We start from the raw sequence: 20,121 nt of genomic DNA on the forward strand, positions 1-20,121 counted from the left end.
TTTTGGGGGGAAAGGGGCGGGGCAGGACTGTGAGGGTTAAGTGACTTGTCCAGGGTCACACAGCTAGTAAATGTCAAGTGTCTGAGGCCAGATTTGAACTCAGGTCCTCCTGAATCCAGGGCTGGCGCTTTATCCACTACGCCACCTAGCTGCCCCCCTTAGCTTCCTTTTATAGAAATGTTAGTAGTGAGTTATTCTTATTAACAATAATAACGTGTATGATTCTTCCATGGTAGTTCTCCTTTATTGGGCCATTATGGGGTGGAGATGAAGGTCAACCCTGGCTTCTCACTCTTTCAACAAGCATTTTATTACATGGGCACAATACTGTACTGGGCCCTGGGGTATGAAGACAAATATGAAAGAATTCCTGCCTTTAGTGAGCGGGCATTCCCTTGAAGGTAGGGGACAGGATATAATGTGTGCATATATAAGTAAACCCAAATACATAAATAAAGTAATGTTGAGGGAATGGGAGAGAGCAGTAGCAACTTTGGGGGTCATGATAGACCCTGTTTAGAAAGTACTACTGGAATTGAACTTTAAAGAAAGCTAAGGGTTTTGAGAGTTGGAGGTCAGAAGGGAGAGCACAAATTTTGGCAGCTCCTACCAAGCTAGCAAGGCTTTAAGGGTGTGCCTAGTGAGGAACCATGCTCCTGTGATCTCAGGGCCAGCCTAAGTGAGGAGAGGAGTAGGGACCTTGGAATTTTTTTAAGTTATGGCAACTCATTAGGACCATCTATTAGGGTCTACAAGGGCTGTGCTCTTAGCATTAGTAGAGTAAGTTCCCATACAGTGATTTCATGGTGTCTATAAGGTATTGACATTTAGAATAGTAATGATAGTAGTAATGGTCATTGAATTCATTTGGGGAGCATTATTTTACTGGAGGCCTATCCCAGATCCCTTATGATTTCCAGTGGAATGGACATTTGCAATGAGGGGCAATAAGATTCTGAATCGAGACTTCTTGTAGCAGAGATGCCACTATTATTGATGTATGATTATTAAATGATTGCGAAAGGAAATCCTGACCATTCCTTAAAGGTAAAAAAAACATATGGACTTCCCTGAAAGTGATGGCAATCCAGCTTTATTAGATAACTACTGCGTGCAAACCTCCCCCGAGCATGTATCTCCTCTCCTCTTCCCCCCCCCCCCATGGCTAAATACAGATATGACAGATACCTAGTTCTGAAAATTATATGTATATTTTGTATGTGTACCTATACACACATAAATATAATGAAGCTAAAAGATGACCGCACATGTAACTTCAAGACAAGGGAACATAAGTGTCAAGAGGTACAGCCAAACAATATGTTATAAGTAATTCTAGGAAGATTAGAAATAACTTTCAGGGGTCAGGGAAAAGGAAGAGCATGAATTGGAGGGGAGAGGCCGGAGGCAGGAAAACCATTCAGGACTATTTTATGCTAGCCTAGGCATGAGGTAATAAAGACCTGGATTAGAGGGATTGTAGTGAGACTGAAGAGGAGGGAACAGTTACAGGGGATGGAGCCTCATCATACCCTCTGGTTAATAACTAGAAAACTTGTAGTTTTTTTGGCCCTTAGCTGTGTTTTGGAGGCCAACTGAGGTGGAGATGTGTTTGCTTTAGAAATAAATTAAGGTAGAATTGTCTTGAGGGTTTCTTCCCTGCTATTGAAGCCATTTGCAGATGCCCAGACACAGCCTCGAGCTCCATCTGCAGGCATTCAGGGGTATATCACATTAGTCCAGAAAATTTTGTTGTCACTTTGATTTCCAAGTAGACTTTAGGTCAACTGACCTTTTTTGGGGGCGTGGGGGTATGTGTGGGTGAGATGAAATCACACAGGGGTATTCCTTCCAAACCACTTTAAACCCTTTTTACGTGCAAAAATGCTGTGCTTTTATAATACAGAGACAAAATGAGATATTATTCCCCCCTTCAGGGAACTTATGTTAAACCAGGTACCTACAATGTCCAAATGGATAAATATATGCAAAATAAAGGAGATCATGAATAGCTTCCCCTAGTAATTGGTCCAAGAAATGAGCCTTGAATACTCTAAGAGGCAGGGATCCAGGAAGAGTTTATTGTTGCATTTGGGGAATAGCAAACCATTTTGACTGTGACAGAGAATCTAAAAGGGGAGTAGCATGAAATAAATTTGGAAAGGTAAAGCTGAAACCAGATTGTGAAGTGTTGTAAATGCCAGATAGGGGGATTTATTTATTTATGTTCTCTGTGCTATGCTCTGATCAGCAAAAATGATCTTTTCTTGGTTCCTCACAAATGACACCCATCTTCATGCCTTTGTGCTGGACACCCCATGTACCTGGAATGGGCTCCCTCTCTATCTTCTCCTCATCGAGACCCTCTGTTCCTTTAAGATGCTGCACGAACACCTTCTGCATATAACCTTTTCTGATCCCCCAATTGATCATCTCTCCCCGACCCCCACACCTTGTATTTAATTACTTTATATATGTTTGTGTTTATTCACTTTATATCTATTCACCTTTTTTGTTTTGTTTGCGGGGCAATGAGGGTTAAGTGACTTGCCCAGGGTCACACAGCTGGTAAGTGTAAAGTGTCTGAGGCTGGATTTGAACTCAAGTACTCCTGAATCCAGGGCCGGTGCTTTATCCATTGTGCCACCTAGCTACCCCCTCCATTCACTTTTTATACACAATGCTTGCCACGTAGTAAGTGCTTAATAAATACTTGTTGATTGACATATTTTATAATGTAGGTACATGTCATCTTCATTAGAATGTAAGCCCTTTAAAAGTAGAGGTTGTTTCATTCTTTCTACTTGTGTCCCCACCACCTAGCATAGGGCCAGGTACTAATAGGTGTTTAGTAAGGCATGTTGATCAGTGAAATGCCTTTTTGTATGCAGAGTATTGTGTAGTTAGAGTTAGGAAGCTTGGATAAGACACAGCTGTGAATCTGTGAAGCTCACAGGCTTAAGTTGAGGAGAAGATACAGCAACAACTGACATGACAAGCACATTAAAAAGTAGCAAAAGGAAATGCTACCTACCTGTGCTGTGCTAATCCTTAAACAGATTGTGAGTCAGAGATCCAGGATTGAGAGACTCAATTTGAAACTTTTTTTTCTTCATTAAAGTTATATTGAGAGGGGCAGCTAGGCGGTGCAGTGGATAAAGCACCAGCCCTGGATTCAGGAGGACCTGAGTTCAAATCCAGCCTTTGACACTTGACATGTACTAGCTGTGTGACCCTGGGCAAGTCACTTAACCCCCATTGCCTCACCAAAAAAAAAAATCTAAAATTATATTGAGGATAAACTTAGAAATAAGACATAAAAATGACATCTAGTTCTTGTTGACAGCAGCCCTTGACTTAACTTGCATAAACATGGATCCAGGTGGGGCTTCTTTTTATTGAGAAACCCTGAAGAATATGCTTTTTTTCTCCTTTAAGTTCAGTTCCATTAAGTGATCATATTTTTTAAAATTTTATTTATTTTATTTTTCCAGTAAATCCATTTTCTTTCCATCTTCTCCAGCTTGGGGGGAAGGGGAGAGTTGTTGCAAATATGTTTAGAAATGCAATAAATTCACACATTGACCATATCCAAAAAATGTGCTTCATTCTATTGATGTAGGAGGTGAAACGGGTTAACAGAAAGACCTAAGACCCAAGCTCTAATTCAGATATGAGCTCTAAGAGGGATTCAGACCCCAGTTAATGGATAACTTACAAGTCAGAATGCTAGGTTTTCGTACCCACAGTGATCAGTACCCATAAGAGGAACATAAAGGGGCAGATCATATGACAATGAAAAAATTGGCAGGCTATAGAATTTTAGACTAGAAATAAGTGACAAATGAAGATATTTTGAAACTAGCCATGGGAAACAGAAAGAGACATGCGCAGAAGAGGCCAAATTTGTCCCCAAGATTCACCTTATGATGTGTAAACCCCCAAAATACACCTCCACAGAAAAAGGTACCCACCTCAGGGGTTGATTTAGGACTCCAGGAACTCCAGATAAGGATAAGCCCTCCCCGGTACCTCCCCAAGGTGGAGATTGTTATGATGAGACTGATAATCAATTTATCTATACTATAAATATAACTGTCTTTCCTTTCCTTATTGGAGAGATACCTTTCCAATATTCTGGTTCTCTCCCTGTGGTCACCCACAGTATTGCAATAAAACTTGGGAAACTGAGTCACTGATTAATTCTTTTGGGACGACTCATCATCAATTTGACCCTAATTCCATCCCACATCACTATGAATTGCCAAGAAGTGGGTGGAATAGCTTCATCTCCAGTTCTCTGGAATCCCAGTTGGTCTTTGCATTAATTAGAGTTCTTAAGTATTTCACAGTCCTTTGTTGTAAAAATGTTGTTGCTGTTTGCATAAATTGTTCTCTTCTGCCAGTGAGCAGAGAGTTATCTTGCATAGTAATTGAGTAGAGAAGTGGTCTTGGAATCTGGAACATCTGGATTCAAATCTAGCTTCTTACCCCAAACAGCTGTGTGACCCCATGTATATCACTTACTTCTCTGTAAAGAAAGTACTGATTTACATTGTTTGAGGAAGTTCCTTATTGGCAACTCCCTGCCAAGATGAAATCACTAGAATGCTAAGTCAGACCATTAAGCATTTATTAAGTACCTCATAAATGCCAGGTCTTGTGCTAAGCTCTGAGGATACTGAGGAAGGAAAAAACAGTTCCTGCTCTCAAAAAATTTACAACCTAAAAGGGAAAAGAACCAAACAAATAAAATCTTAAATCTGTGTGGCAGGTGCAGTGGATATATAGACAAAAATAATAGTCTCTGCCCCTCATGGACTTACAGTGTCTGCGATTGTTGAGGCCTGCTGAGCAGGTTGGGGGTGCAGAGATGTCTCAAGATGGATTTGGTGACTAATCCATCTGGTGGTTGGTTTTCTTGTTGGATGCATTGCTGCTTCCCCACAAACTCCCACTATCTGCATATGCTTGCCCAAAGCTCTGGTTTGAGGCTTACCACAGTTTACCAAATGAGGAAATTCAGAAGTCTTTCCTTCAGGTGTTCATTGCAGGAAGAAGATGTTTTTGGGGGTGCCATATGAAATGAAGAAATAGGCATGAGAGGATTAAAAAAATACTACTCATGTTGTATACTATACCAGTGCTTTCCACAGAGGGAGGCTTGCCAAGTTTGTGCTTGATTTACCACTGCTTCCCCCCCCCCCCACACACACACACTGTGTCTTCTTTGGTTCTATATCTTCTCCTTTTCATCTCTCCATCTCTATATATGTGTTCCTGTTCTATTCTAGAACACATTTTAATGAAGGAAGCTGTGCTATCTAAAGCATAGTCTTGAAGTGCCAGGCAATGACACTGTGAATGTATTTGGTAGCAGCCAAGTTCTGTTTTCTGAATCCTTCCTGTACAGATGCTAAATTTATCCCTTCCTCCTTCTCCTCCTCCTCTTATATTCAGTTGCCATAACAACCTGTTGCTACTTGTAAGAAACTAAGAGAGCCAAGTGTGAAGCCTGATAGGGAGGGGGCTCTGTGGAATTAGTGAGAATTATAGTAGCTAGAAGGGACGTTGAGGGTCTTCTAGTCTGACATTTTCATTTTACATTTGGGGAAACTGAGATCCAAAAGGGTTAAATGACTTTATCAAAGTCATAGAGTTAGCGACTAGCAGAACTGGGTTTAGCCCTTTGTTTAGCTAAGGCCTTTAAAATAACCTGCCCTCGTATAGAATTTACTGTCTTTGGAGAGAGAAAGATAACAAATATGAAGTTAGCTCATAATTCAGGGTGATACCTGAGGTATATACAAGATTACATGTGAGAACCAGCTAGAGGGGAAGGGCGGATTCAGGGGAGACTTCTTCGAGGAAACTTGACTTTTACCAAGTAGAGGGTGGGGAGAATGGCATTGTAGGCATAGAGAACAACTCTAGGGAAAGCATGGTTGCTGGAAAATGCAGAGCGTATTTAGGAGATCCGGTTTAGTTGGAGTACAGATAACATGGAGGTAAGCAATATGAGCTAAGGCTAGGAAAATAGGGAGGTACCACGATGAGTAAGGCTGTGAATACCTAGCCAAGAGCGCAAACTTTAAATTCTTATATAGACACTAAAACAGGGACATATCATGAGAGGTTGGTGATAATTCCTTTGGGAAAAGGTTAAAAAAACAAACTCCTGTGTCCTATAGGAATTTCAACAAACCACTAGTTGTTATATCGCTCATTTTTTTGGTAAAGAGCGAAGCCCAGCATCCTAGCATAGCTGTCCTTATAAAGATCTTGCTCTTTTTCTCTGGGCAGGAGCTGGCTAGTTAGTCTTTCCCTTATCTCTGACTCTCCTCTTGGATGTTAAATTTAGATACCCTCTGTGAGTGGCTGGAATATTGCAAAAATTTGGTGCCACGTGGTCTTTGGCCTTTTCCCATTCTTGGCCTGTTGGAATGCAGTGAAGGGAGACTTCCCAAAGGCCACAGATAGTCTAAAAAGAGTTGCTCTCATGGGCTGGCCAGCACCCGCACTGATATCATTAAGTCACTGGCAGAAAGGGACCTGATTGTCATATAAAACAGATGAGCTTCCTTGGGGAAGCTGTACTCACAAAATTTAAAAACAAAAACTGGCACTCAGAGGGTCCTTTTTCCCTGGGCTTGATGGTTTCTTCCCCCTCCCTCTGTTTCAATTCATTGCCTCCTTTTCAGAAGATTCAGCACATGCCTGTGACAAAGATGATTAAGACTTAGCTTTGCTTTTATTATTTTATTTTATTTTTTTTTGGTGAGGCAATTGGGGTTAAGTGACTTGCCTAGGGTCACACAGCTAGTAAGTGTTAAGTGTCTGAGGCCGGATTTGAACTCAGGTCCTCCTGACTCCAGGGCCAGTACTTTATTCACTGCACCACCTACCTGCCCCCTAGCTTAGCTCTTAAAAAGTCCATTGTGGGGCCACGTGGAGGCACTGTTGGAAGCAGGAAGATCTGGCATCAGGCACTCAGTAGCTCTGTGACCCTGGGCAAGTCATTTAACCTTTCTTGGCCTTGATGTCCCTATTTGCAAAATGACCCAACCTGTAAGCTATGATTCTATGATTGTAGATAAACTTCAGTCTGAGGGTTTTTAGAGCCAAAGCTGGAGAGAACTTCTAAACTCTTCAGTTTACAGATGCGGAAACTGAGGCCCTTGAAATTTAGGTGACTTGCTGAAGATCTTACAGATAGTAAGTAAGCATCAAAGTTAGGATTTGAACCTAGGACTTCCACCGTACCATGGGAATGGGGATGGAAATCATATAAACCTTTGTGGAAAAGATAGCGTTTGCTCTGAATTTGGGAGACTGGTAGCAGCTGAAATTCCAAAGGAAGACATTGAAAACACAGGAAACTGCAAAGCAAAAGGATGGAGTGGGAAAGAAAGTACAGATATTTTTAGGGAATAACTGGTTGATAGGCCCCTAGACATCTGAAAAGAACTTTATTATCTAGTGCAGTGGTTTTCAAACTTCATCTCAGGATAGTTTTATTCACCCTAATGAACTTTTGTTAATCTAACTTCTGTCTAGGGATGTGCTGGGAAATCTATAACAACCCGGCTCTCTGGGAAAGAAAAATGTACTCGTGACACCCTTAAAAATTTAATACGCATTAAGAACATTTTCTCTGTCTTTTTCTTAAGTCTAGACAATCAGCAAAACAATAAACGAAACCCTGATTTATAACATTTTCTGATTTCCAAGTTGTAAATGCTCACACTGAAATTTTAATGATCTGCTCTCATGAGCTGGTATGAACTGGCTCCAGCACATCTTTGGTTATAGCTATCAATATATATTGCATTAGGGGCGGCTAGGTGGTGCAGTGGATAAAGCACTGGCCCTGGATTCAGGAGTACTTCAGTTCAAATCCAGCCTCAGACCCTTGACACTTACTAGCTGTGTGACCCTGGGCAAGTCACTTAAACCCCATTGCGGGCCCCCCCCCCATATATATATATCATTAGAAATTAAAATTTCTTAGTATTATTGTGAAAATAGTTTTGACCTTGTGATCAAAGGAATCAGGAACTCCCCCCAGGGATCATCTCACCATATTTTGCTAACTGGGCTAAACTCCTCATCTTTTAAATGGGGTAGCTGAAGGCCAGGAATGTCACCCAGGTAAGTGTCAGAGGAAGGATTTAAACCTAGATCCTGACCTCAGAGCTCTCCTGTTCTTTCTCCTATGCTTTGCTGTACAAAGACAGAAGCAAATTAAGGGAAAGATACATAGTGGAGGAAAAGCTAATTTATGTGAGGTAGTAACATAACTCCCAAATGTGGGCCAAGTGAATTTTTAAAAAAAATTAGAAAACGTTTAACAAAATAAATAACAGTACAGTGCAACACAGTGTTAATTTGTGGTTTTTAATGTCAACATGTGGCTGCAGGAATCCATTTCTATTTGAGTTTGGCTGCACTGATCTAGCTCTTATTTTATAAATGAATGAAGTGAGGCCCAAAAAACTTAGTAAATAAACAGAGCAAGAATCACATGACCACCACCTTTGTTGAGACCTTATGGACTATTGTAACAGACTCCTAATTGTTTTCTTTCCCTCGGGTCTCCCCATCTTCCACCAGCTGACAGAATGATAATATTTTTGTTTTATTTTGGGGGTGTGTATGTGTTTGTATGTCCATCTTTTAGGTACAGATGGGGGATCTTTGTTCATTTGGTTCCACCATGTTCTATTCTTCGTGACCTTGGAATGGTTTGCCATTTCTTTCTCCAGCTTATTTGACAAATGAGGAAACTGAGGCAAACAAGATTAAGTGACTTGCCCAGGGTCACACAGTTAGTTATGTCTGAGGCTGGATTTGAATTCAGTTCTTCTTGATTCCAGGGCTTGTGCTTTGCCATTCTCCTGCTTAAAAAACTTCAGAAGCGCCCGATTAACTCAAGGATCAAATACAAACACCTGTGTTTGGGTAAAGCCCTTTGCCGCATCAGGCTGCAGACTACCTTTCCAGACTTCTTAGACATAATTTCCCCCCAGGTGCTTTGTGGTCCAGACAAACTGGCCAACTTGCTGTCCCTCAAATGCAGGATTCTGTTTTCCAAAGGCCCTGCCTTGGCACAGGCTGTGCCCGAATGCCAGGAATGCTCTCCCTCCTTACCTCAGCCTTTTTTAGAATCCCTGGTTCCCCTCCAAGGTCAGCTCTCCTGCCATTTCCTACTCAAAGGCTTCACTTAGCATTTGCTTTGGTATGTTATTTCTTCCAGCAGAATGTATGCAGTAGGTAACATTTAGGTCTTTATAATAGCCCCTGGTTCAAGCACAGGACCTGGTACTTAGTAAATCATTCTTGGCTTATTGATTATTTTATTCATACCTAAATGAATTGGCAGCTACATAGCACAGTAGACAGATTGCTAGACCTTACTTTCCTTCTCTGAACCTCAGTTTCTCAATCTGTTAAATGAAGGGATTGAATTCAGTTGTCTCCATTGACCCCTCCCAACTCAGAGAGTCTATAGCTCTAGTCCTCTCCAGTAACTGTAACTCTTAAGAGTCTTATAGATTTTCTTTGCCTTTCTGTTCCCTGCTAATAAAGACCCAATCCTTTCCCAAGATCATGAGATATGGACATGATAATAGCTAGTGTGTATGTGTAGTAGGGCAGCTAGGTGGTGCAGGGATAGAATGACAGGCCTGGAGTCAGAATACTCATCTTGGTGAGGTAAAATCTGGCCTTGGACACTTAGTACTTGTGTAACCCTGGGCAAAATCACTTAACCCTGTTTGCCTCAGTTTCCTCATATGGAAAATAAGCTGGAGAAGGAAATGGCAAACCACTCCTGTATCTTTGCCAAGAAAACCCCAGATTGGGATCATGAGGAGTTGGACACAACTGAAAAAGGACTGAGCAGGAATAAAAGGAATAGATCTGGAATTGTAAAGCATGGCAGTGATGATGGTGGTGGTGGTGGTGGTGATGATGATAGAGGGAAGAGGAATGGAATAAGCATTTATTAAGCACTTGCTATGTGCCAGGCAGTGTTAAATACTTTACAAATATTATCTCATTTGAAGAGATGAGATGAATAAAAACCCTGAGAGACAGTGTTTCTGGGTAGTTAATCAGTTTATTAATTAGGCTAGCCAGTGATCTGTGCAGACACTGAAGCTCCTTAAATCTAAAAGATTTTAGTTCCTCCTGCTCCCTCAGCAGCCTCAAGGCATCTAGGCAAGGGGAAGCCATCCCCAGCAGGACTTCTCTAGCTAGTTTTCTCTTTCATGAGCTGAGTTGCCCATAACTCTAATAGAGGGTTACCATTAGAATTCTAGACCAAGGGTAGCTAGGTGGCGTAGTGGATAAAGCACCAGTCCTGGATTCAGGAAGACCTGAGTTCAGATCTGGCTTCAGACACTTGACACTTACTAGCTGTGTGACCCTGGGCACTTGCCCAGGCACTTAACCCTTATTGCCCTGCCCCCCCCCTCCAAATAAATAAAAATGGAATTCTAGACCAGAAATTAGGTCTTTCAGTTGGGAGGGGGGCATCCTAACTATGGAGCATTTGACTTGAGGGCTAGGAGCAAATTTTATCACTCAGCCATCCTCTTCTCAGACTTACTGACCTTTTCAGGAGATGGATTTTCACAGAAACCAGAGGAAAAAGGGTAGATCACAAATTAATAATTAGTTATTAATATAACATTATAATATAATAATGTATAGTATGTATAATAATACAATAGTATAATGTCAATTTCTCTCAATCCTCACAACAAAGCTAGGAGTTAGATTCTATTATTATCCTGAGGCAAACAGCTTGTAAGTGCCTGAAGCCGGATTTGTACTCAGGCCTCCCTGCTTCTAGTCCCAGCTCTCTTGCATCACTAGATAATTATTCCACCAATTTTTAATGGAATAATATGGTAATCATGATTATTTTTAAAAAGTTCTTTGACAAGTGATCATTTTCAGAACATTAGTACTCTCTCTTTTGGGGGGGTGGGGCAATGAAGGTTAAGTGACTTGCCCAAGGTCACACAGCTACCAAGTGTCAAGTGTCTGAGGCCAAATTTGAACTCAGGTCCTCCTGAATCCAGGGTTGATGCCTTATCCACTGTTACACCTAGCTGCCTCCATTAGTACTCTCTCTCATTTAGCTCTCTCTTCATTCACCTCACCTCATGTCTGAGTACTCTGGAGAATAAGGTTTAGTTCTGGGATGATTTGGGACTTCTTTTTCCATCATGGGCATTGATTCTCAGGGGGAAAAACAGCAGTGCCCAAGATAAGAAAATGAATTGTTACTTGCCTTGCTAGTGCCAAAATTTCCCTGCCCTCACTTCCTCCTTTAGACATTTGAATAACGAATGATGTTAGACCCTAAGTGCCATTAAAAAAATGAAAGTGCTCCTCCTTTACTTCTGTTCACAGAACCTGTGATTTCTTTGCCCGGTGAGGATATTTCCTTTACCCATGCAAATGACTGCCTGTCCTACAATTTATTATCTTAGTCTCCTGAGGCAGGAAGTTTCAGTGACTCACCCTGGACTCAGGGTTATATAGCCACAATGTATGTGTCAGAGATGATTTGAACCCTGGTCTTCTTCCAGTTCCTCTCTCCCCCCTTCTCTTCTTTTCTTTTCTTTTTCCTTTCCTTTTCCTTTCCTCTCCTCTCCTTTCTTTCTTTTTGGCAGGGGGGGGGGGCAGCAATCAGGGTTAAGTGTCTTGCCCAGGATCATACAGCTATTAATGTTTGAATCCAGATTTGAACTCAGGAAGATAAGTCTTCCTGACTCCAGCTCTCTATACACTGCATTATCTCACTGCCCCTTCTGACTTTCCTTTTTAAAAAAATTTTATTTAAAATTTTTTTTTCCAATTACATATAAAGACACTTTTTTTGAATTCCAAATTTTTTTCCTGCCCTCACTTCCTTCCCCACTCCTGGAGCCAGCAAGCAATCTGATATAGGGTATATATTACAATCACGGTAAACATATTTCCACATTAGTCACATTATAAGAGAAGAATCAGAACAAAAGGAAAAAAATGCAAGAAAGAATAAGCAACAAAAGTAAAAATAGTATGCTTCAATCTGCATTCAGACTCCATAGTTCTTTTTCTGAATGTGGAGAGCATTTTCCTTCATGAGTCTTTTGGCATTGTCTTAGATCATTGTAGTGCTGAGAAGAGCTAAGTCTATCACAGTTGATCATTACACAGTGTTGCTTTTACTGTGTACAATGTTCTCTTGGTTCTGCTCATTTCGGGGTTTTTTTTTTTTTATTTGTTTGTTTTTGGCTGGGCAATGAGGGTTAAGTGACTTGCCCAGGGTCACACAGTTAGTGTCAAGTGTCTGAGGCTGGATTTGAACTCGGGTCCTTCTGAATCCAGGGCCGGTGCTCTGTCCACTGTGCCACCTAGCTGCCCCCTTGGTTCTGCTCATTTCACTCAGCATCAGTTTATGTAAGTCTTTGTAGATTTTTCTGAAATTGGCCTGTTCATCATCTCTTACAGCATAATCATTAGTATTTCATTACATTCATATACCACAGATTGTTTAACCATTCCCCAATTGAGGGGCATCCCCTCAATTTCCAATTCTTTTTTTTTTTTCCTAAAAATATTTTGCCCTGTGTGGAATAAAATTAAAGAATGAGTTAGATACAGGCCAGCAACTGAGTGATGCCAGTGGATAGAGTGCTGGTCCTAGAGTCAGAAAGACTCATCTTACTCACTATATAACCCTGGGTAGATCACTTAACCCCATTTGCCTCAGTTTCCTCATTTGCAAAATAGAGAAGTAAATGGCAAATGGCTTCAGTTTCTCTTCTAAGAAAACCCCAGATGAGGTCTGACTTAACAATAGATATAGGCCCTTGGGCTATAGTTCCTCTGTCCCCCAAAAGTTTCCCTTTTTCCACCTATCTACTTTATATGTAGAACCTTTCTTCTACCTCTGATTCTCACCATCTACCTATGTAACTGTAGCCTTAGAGTATTGTCCATTTCACAGTTTGAGCTTTAAAAAGTTGGGGACTGGGGCAGCTAGGTGGTGCAGTGGATAGAGCACCGGCCTTGGATTCAGGAGGACCTGAGTTCAAATCCAACCTCAGACACTTAACACTTACTAGCTGTGTGACCCTGGGTAAGTGACTTAACCTCAATTGCCTCACTTGGAAAAAAAAAAAGTTGGGGACTAGTTTTACCTCCTTTTATATGCTCTGGTAGACATGATTATATTATGATATTTTCATGACCAGGAATGCATTTTATAGACGTTGGGGTTTCCTGTGCTCTGTGAAAAGTCCTGGTTGGAAAGAAATGGAAGATGGAAGGAGAATTAAGTGTGTATGGTAGTCAAGGCTGCATTTATCTCTGCAATCTCTCTCCATTTTGTGATATCTCTATCTTTTCTGATAGGATGCCAAGAAGAAGTATGATAAGGAAACAGAGAAGTATTGCGGGGTCTTGGAGAAACACTTGAACTTGTCTTCCAAGAAGAAGGAAGCTCACCTTCAGGAGGTAAGGCTCTCATCTAAAGTCTTGGTTTTCAGGAGAATACATGGATATACTTTAATCTTTCATATGGGAAAGTCCTGTTAGATTTTGTGTGTGTGTGTGTGTGTGTGTGTGTGTGTGTGTGTGTGTGTATGTGTGTGTGTGTGTGGCAATTGGGGTTAAGTGACTTGCCCAGGGTCACACAGCTAGTAAGTGTCAAGTGTCTGAGGCCAGATTTGAACTCAGTTCCTCCTGAATCTAGGGCCAGTGCTCTATCCACTGAACCACCTAGCTGCCCCAAGTCCTGTTAGATTTTTAGTGACATGGCATGCCCATAAATATTACAAATGTTTTCGTACATAAAGACCTTAATAGTGGTATTGCTGGGTCAAGGAGTATGTACAGTTTATGACATAGTTCTAAATTTTTCTCCAGAATGGTTGGATCAGTTCATAACTCTATCAAAAATACATTAGTGTTCCATATCCCCTCCAACATTTGTCATATTAGCCAATCTGCTAGATGTGAGGTGATATCTTTTATTTCTCTAATCAGTAGTGCTTTAGAGCATTTTTTTCACATGGCTTTAGATAATTTGATTTCTTCACCTGAAAACTGCCTGTTCATAATGTTGATACCATTATTATTCCCGCTTTACTGATAAGAAAACTGAGCTAAATAGGGTTAAATGACTTGCCCAGGGTCACACAGCTAGTAAGTGTCTGAGGCCAAATTTGAACTTGGGAAGATGAGTCTTCCTGACTCCAGGCACAACAGTCTTTCCACTGTGCCATGCAGCTGTTCACCTTTGTCTGACACATTCTTTAATTTTATTCAGCCCAGGGCAAAAAGTGAGATCTTCCTAACTCCAGGCCTAATGCTCTATCCACTGTGCTATGTAGCTGTTTCAACATGAGACCTGGGAAGGCAGTTGTCTGATTAAGGAAGTCCTGAACTGGGGTGGTGGTGTTTGTAGAAAAGAGGAAAGGCTATGAGATATGTTGGGGAAAGAGAGCCAACAAAACTTGGCTACTGATTGAACACAACTCGGTGTTGTCTTTAGGTTGTTCCCTTTCAAGTGGAATGACAGTTTGACCTCACTGCCCAACATGGTGAATTTTTGACCTTGCTGCCTGTCCACTTGTAGCATAAATGTTTACTTAAGGTGGACTCCTTTCCTCATCTCTAAATTCTGTCCTCCATACAAGATGATAATGAATAATTACTTTTATCCTGAGAGATTTCATCAGAAACAGTAGTACTGAGGAAGATAATTTCAGGGGGCCCTCAGTTAGAAACTTCCCCTGCTACCAATTTCCCAATATCCTTGAGCAAGTCAGTTGCCTTATTTCTTAGTTCTCTTCCCTGAAATGGTAATACATAGGGTAAATCCAGAATGGTTGTGTGGGACAGGCAGCAAGGTAGAGCTGGAATTGGGGGATCTGAGTTAAAATCCCAGAACTTAATAATAATGACAATTAAAAAAATAGCTTATAGTACCTTAAGATTCTCAAAGACCTTTGTAAACATTATCTCATTTCATCCTCATAGCAACCCTGGAAGGCAGATGCTATTCTCCTCATTTTATAGAAGAGGAAATTGAGGAAGACAGGGGGTAAGTGGCTTGTTCACATGGCTAAGTGGATTTGAATCTTCCTGATTCCAGTACTCTATCCACTGTGCTGCCCAGCTGCTACACTACCTTGTGTCATCTTGAACAAGTCACTTAAACTCTTGGCCTCTCAGTTCCTCCTTTGTGAAATGAATGGGTTGTACTAGATTGCTTCTGAGGTGCATCCAGCTCTCAGTCTGTGATCCTGTGATTGACTGAGGTCTTTTTAAAAACATAAAATTATATTTATTTATTTAATTTTTAGTTTATGGAATAAAACAGACATTTCCATAACATAGTTTAATAAAAAGGATGATTGCACATGAAACTGCAAATCTTTTATGTTCAACTTCCTATTCCTTTTAAATATATAATAAAATTGTATAATGTACATGTCTTTCCTTCTTTTAGCCCTCTCTCCCTTTCTACCTTAGAGATGGCTGCCATTAGAAACGTGTGTGTGTGTGTGTGTGTGTGTGTGTGTATACATAGATATATGTAAAATCATTCTACATATAATTCTGTTTATCAGTTCTTTCTCTGGATGCAGGTACATATTTTTTGTAGTTAATTTGGGTAATTATAATAGTCAAATTGACTTATTTGCTCAAAGTTATTCTTTTGTTGTTGTTGTTGTTGTTGTAGCAATGAAGGTTAAGTGACTTGCCCAGGGGTCACACAGCTAATAAGTGTCAAGTGTCTGAGGCCGTATTTGAACTCAGGTCCTCCTGAATCCAGGGTCAGTGCTTTGTCCACTGTGCCACCTAGCTGTCCCCTCAAAGTTATTCTTAAACAATAATGCAGTTACTGTATATAGTATTCTCTTGTTTTTTTCTTATTTTGCTCTTCATTATTTTGTGCAAATCTATTCATGTTTTTAAGACCTTTTTGAGGACAAAATGAAAAAAAACAACAACAAAATAAAATACCATCCTCTAACAAGAGTAGAGTGCCTATTGTGTAAAGCAGTACTGTTGGAGATGCCAAAGCAGGTCTACTATTCCTGCATCCTTGAGATAGTCTAGTGGAGAAAAGAAGGCCATTTATGGATAAAATGAATTCATACTTCTCAGGTAACATATAGGAACTGAGTTCAAATCCTGTCTCAGGCACTTATATGTATCCTGGGTAAGTGTGACCCTGGGCAAATCACTTAATCTCTTCTAGCCTTAGTTTCTCCATCTGTAAAGTGCCTTTTTATGGGTTCTTCCATAATCCTATAATGTTAAGTTCAATCAGATTCAAACATAAGCACATTATGTGGTTGGGTTGTTTGGACAATTCCTCTTCTTGGTGGTTTCTGAGGCCATGATTGCTAATGAGCAGGAGCCATGCATGGGCCTGATGATAGATGAAGTGGCTGGACTGCGATGTGCTGCTTGAGGACCATCCTGACCATGTTCAGAGATGCTTGTTCCTGAGGTTTGGCCACCAAATGATAAACATTTTTCACTCCAGCAACTGTTCAAAAACGAACCCAGAAGTGGGATGGGATGAGTGGGGCAAGTAGGTAAAGAAGGAACAAAGTGCTTTTTGCAGGTGATATAATGGTGGATCTAGAGAATCCTTGAGAGAATTGAAACAATAGCTTCAGCACAATTAGAGCATGGAACCAATCCACACAAATCTTTAGCATTTCTGAGTGATCCATAAAATCCAGAAGTCATTGATTTTTTTTTTTTGGTGGGCAGTGGTGGGTTAAGTGACTTGCCCAGGGTCACACAGCCAGTAAGTGTCAAGTGTCTGAGGCCAGATTTGAACTCAGGTCCTCCTGAATCCAGGGCCAGTGCTTTATCCACTGCACCCCTTTATGTTTCTTTGTTTTGTTTTGTTTTGTTTTTTTGAAGTCATTGATCTTTACTGTACTGAAGCCAGTATTTGTGTAGTCAGCTGTTAGTTCTCCTTGTGTAAATACTGTTTAATTCCCAGATGCCACCCTCAATTTTGTCACTTGGCCTGTATTCAGAGATGCAGAACTGTGTCTGTGTCCTGCTTCTGATGCTGCATGACCCTGGCAAATCACCTACCTTCTTTGAGTCCTTATTAAGCAAGGATTACAATACCTGCACACCTTACTTGTTGGGGATTTTAAGAGAGACAAGTGCTTTGTAATCCTTCAGATACTGTACAAGGGTTAGTTAGCATTTTGCTAACTGCCTGCCTCCATACAGTTTCTGACACTTGAGATTTCTTCTGGATGGGTGTTCTCTCTTTGTAAGTTGGAATATGGTCTACATATTCATACATGAGATATAGTGGCCAGGACATGCATGATCCTGCAACCATCTAGCAGATGAGGAGCTTCTTGACATTTAGCTAGGGTGTTTCCAAACAAGATAATGGATATTCAAAATGGAATGTTGTAGAAAGACTACTGACTGTACTGTGGAGGACTTGGGTTTCAGTTCTGGCTTTTCCATCTGTGTGATCTCAGGCAAGTTAAGTTACTTAATTTCTTTCTTAGACAACTGGCCTTCGTCTCAGACTAAAGTAGTTAGGAGACATAGTGCATTATAACACTGGCCCTGGAGTTAGGAAGTTTGGAAGACCTGAGTTCAAATCCAGTTTAAAGACATTTACTACTTGTATGACCCTGGGCATGTCACTTAACCTCAGTTTGTGTCAGTTTCCTTATCTGTAAAATGGGGGTAATAACAATACCTCCCTTCCAGGGTTGTTGATAGGACTAAATGAGGTAATGTTCATCAAAACTACTTACACAGTGCTAGGCCCATAGCAGATGTTGGATAAATGCTTCTTTCTTCAATTTTTTCATTGTACATAAACCCATGACTGTCCTAGATTGCTTCCAGATCTCTGTCTTTGATCCTATGATCTTATGCTCAATGAATCTGTTTCATCAAGGAAACACTACTTGTTCCTTGAAGAAACAAAGGGGGGACTGTAACGATTGGAGTGATTCTACCTGCTAGAGAGTTACTGTAGGAAAGCTCCGCCATGAGGAGAAGGCGTCTGAGGGCTTTTCCTTGGCATCAGGAAGTGACGTTTTCTCGTGCATACTGTCTATCAAAACTACCTGCCAGTTAGCTTGGAGCTGTGTGTGCTTGTAGATGGGATGTTCCCAGTTTCACAGGAGGCTTGTGGGAGGAAGAAGGGGCGAGGCTGGTGCTCTTGGTCTCTTTCGTCAGGACTTTTGTGGAGAGTGGAGCAGAAATGTGGGCTTCCTGAGATAGCTGAATCTAGGCCTCTTTCTCTCTCCACGAAATTCTTATTCTCTTTAATAAATGTTTAAAAGTCTAACTCTTGCTAAAGCTTTTAATTTATTGGCAACCACTCATTAGATATTTTAGACAGACTAGCTAGAATTTTAGCCCCTTACAGATTTTTGCAGTTTGGTAGAATTGCCAGTTTGTGCTCCATTGTTTCCAGCTTCTGAGGGTCCCTTCTAGGTCGCGGGGAAGCCTCCAAGTTGGACTTGATTGAAACCAGCTTTCCTTTAGATTCTAAACTATGCACTCCATCAGTTTGGGTACTGAGAGTGCACTGTCTGTAATGCAGTGGATAGGTCACTGGCCCTGGAGTCAGGAGGACCTGGTCTTCAAACCCAGCCTCAGACCTTTGTTAGCTGTGTGACCCTGGGCAAGTTACTTCACCCCGTTTTCTTCAGTTTCCTCATCTGTAAAATGAGCTGGAGAAAGAAATAGCAAAGTACTCCAGTATCTTTGCCAAGAAAACCCCCAAAAGGGGTCAGAAAGAGTTGTACATGATTGAAAACAACTGAACAACAAATATATTAGACGACTGTAAAAGACCCAGTAAGAAGAGTCTTGCTAGAAACAGTAGGGTGAGCATTTTCAGGTTCATAGTATTTAATTCCAGGCCTAGATATACCAGCCTTTTCCTGGTCAGGACAACCAGTGAAGGATTCTTTAAAAAATTTGGTTTTTTTGGTGAGGCAATTGGGGTTAAGAGACTTGCCTAGGGTCTCATAGCTAGTAATTGTTAAGTGTCTGAGGCTGGATTAGAACTCAGGTCCTCTTGACTCCAGAGCCAGTGCTCTATCCACTGTGCCACCTAGCTGGCCCAAATTACTCTTTAGATTACTAATGGTGACGGTGATGATGAAGGTAGCTAATGTTCCCCAATTGCTACAGGGTCAAAGGATATGAACAGGCAATTTTCTGATGAAAAAATCAAAGCTATCTATTGCCATGTGAAAAAATGCTCTAAATCACTAGTGATTAGAGAAATGTAAATTAAAACAACTCAGAGGTACCACCTGACACCTATCAGATTGGCTAATATGACAAAAAAGGAAAATAATAAATGTTGGGAGAAGTTGTGGAAAAATTGGAACACTAATGCATGTTGGTGGAGCTGTGAACTGATCCAACCATTCTGGGGAGCAGTTTGAAAAAATGCCCAAAGGGCTATAAAGCTGCGCATACTCTTTGACCCAGCAATACCACTATTAGGACTTTCCCAAAGAGATCATAAAAAAGGGAAAAGGACCCACATGTACAAAAATATTTATAGCTGCTCTTTTTGTGGTGGCAAGGAATTGGAGATTGAGGGGATGACCATCACTTGGGGAATGGCTGAACAAGTTGTGGTATGTGAATGTAATGGAATACTATTATGCTATAAGAAATGATGAGCAGGCGGATTTCAGAGAAACCTGGAAGGACTTGCATGAATTGATGATGAGTGAGATGAGCAGAACCAGGAGAATATTGTACACAGTATCCAAAACATTGTGTGTTGATCAACTGCGATAGACTTGATTCTTCTCAGCAATACAATGATCCAAGATAGTTCCAAAGGACTCATGATGGAAAATGTTCTCCAAATCCAGAAAAAAAAAAAGTGTTGAATCTGAATGCAGATCGAACCATACTATTTCTATTGTTTTTGTTGTTGTTGTTTTTCTTTTTTGATGTTTTTCCTTTTTGCTCTGATTCTTCTGTCATTACATGACTAATGCAGAAATATGTTTAATGTGATTGTACATATATAACCTCTATCAGATTACTTGCTGTCTTGGGGAGGAGGGA

At 40.8% G+C, this 20,121-nt stretch overlaps 1 protein-coding gene across 4 annotated transcripts in view; it reads left to right on the plus strand.

Annotated features, from left to right (window-relative positions):
• Positions 1-20,121, plus strand: part of ARHGAP26 (Rho GTPase activating protein 26) — a 518,996-nt gene that overhangs the window by 144,454 nt on the left and 354,421 nt on the right. For all 4 annotated transcript variants that reach the window (XM_043983690.1, XM_043983687.1, XM_043983688.1 and 1 more), the window contains exon 5: positions 13,417-13,518. In XM_043983690.1, coding sequence (XP_043839625.1) covers positions 13,417-13,518 — 102 coding nt within the window. The remainder of the gene's footprint in view (positions 1-13,416; positions 13,519-20,121) is intronic.

The sequence above is a fragment of the Dromiciops gliroides genome, chromosome 2 (genome assembly GCF_019393635.1).
Source record: "Dromiciops gliroides isolate mDroGli1 chromosome 2, mDroGli1.pri, whole genome shotgun sequence".
In the NCBI taxonomy this organism is placed as follows: domain Eukaryota; kingdom Metazoa; phylum Chordata; class Mammalia; order Microbiotheria; family Microbiotheriidae; genus Dromiciops; species Dromiciops gliroides.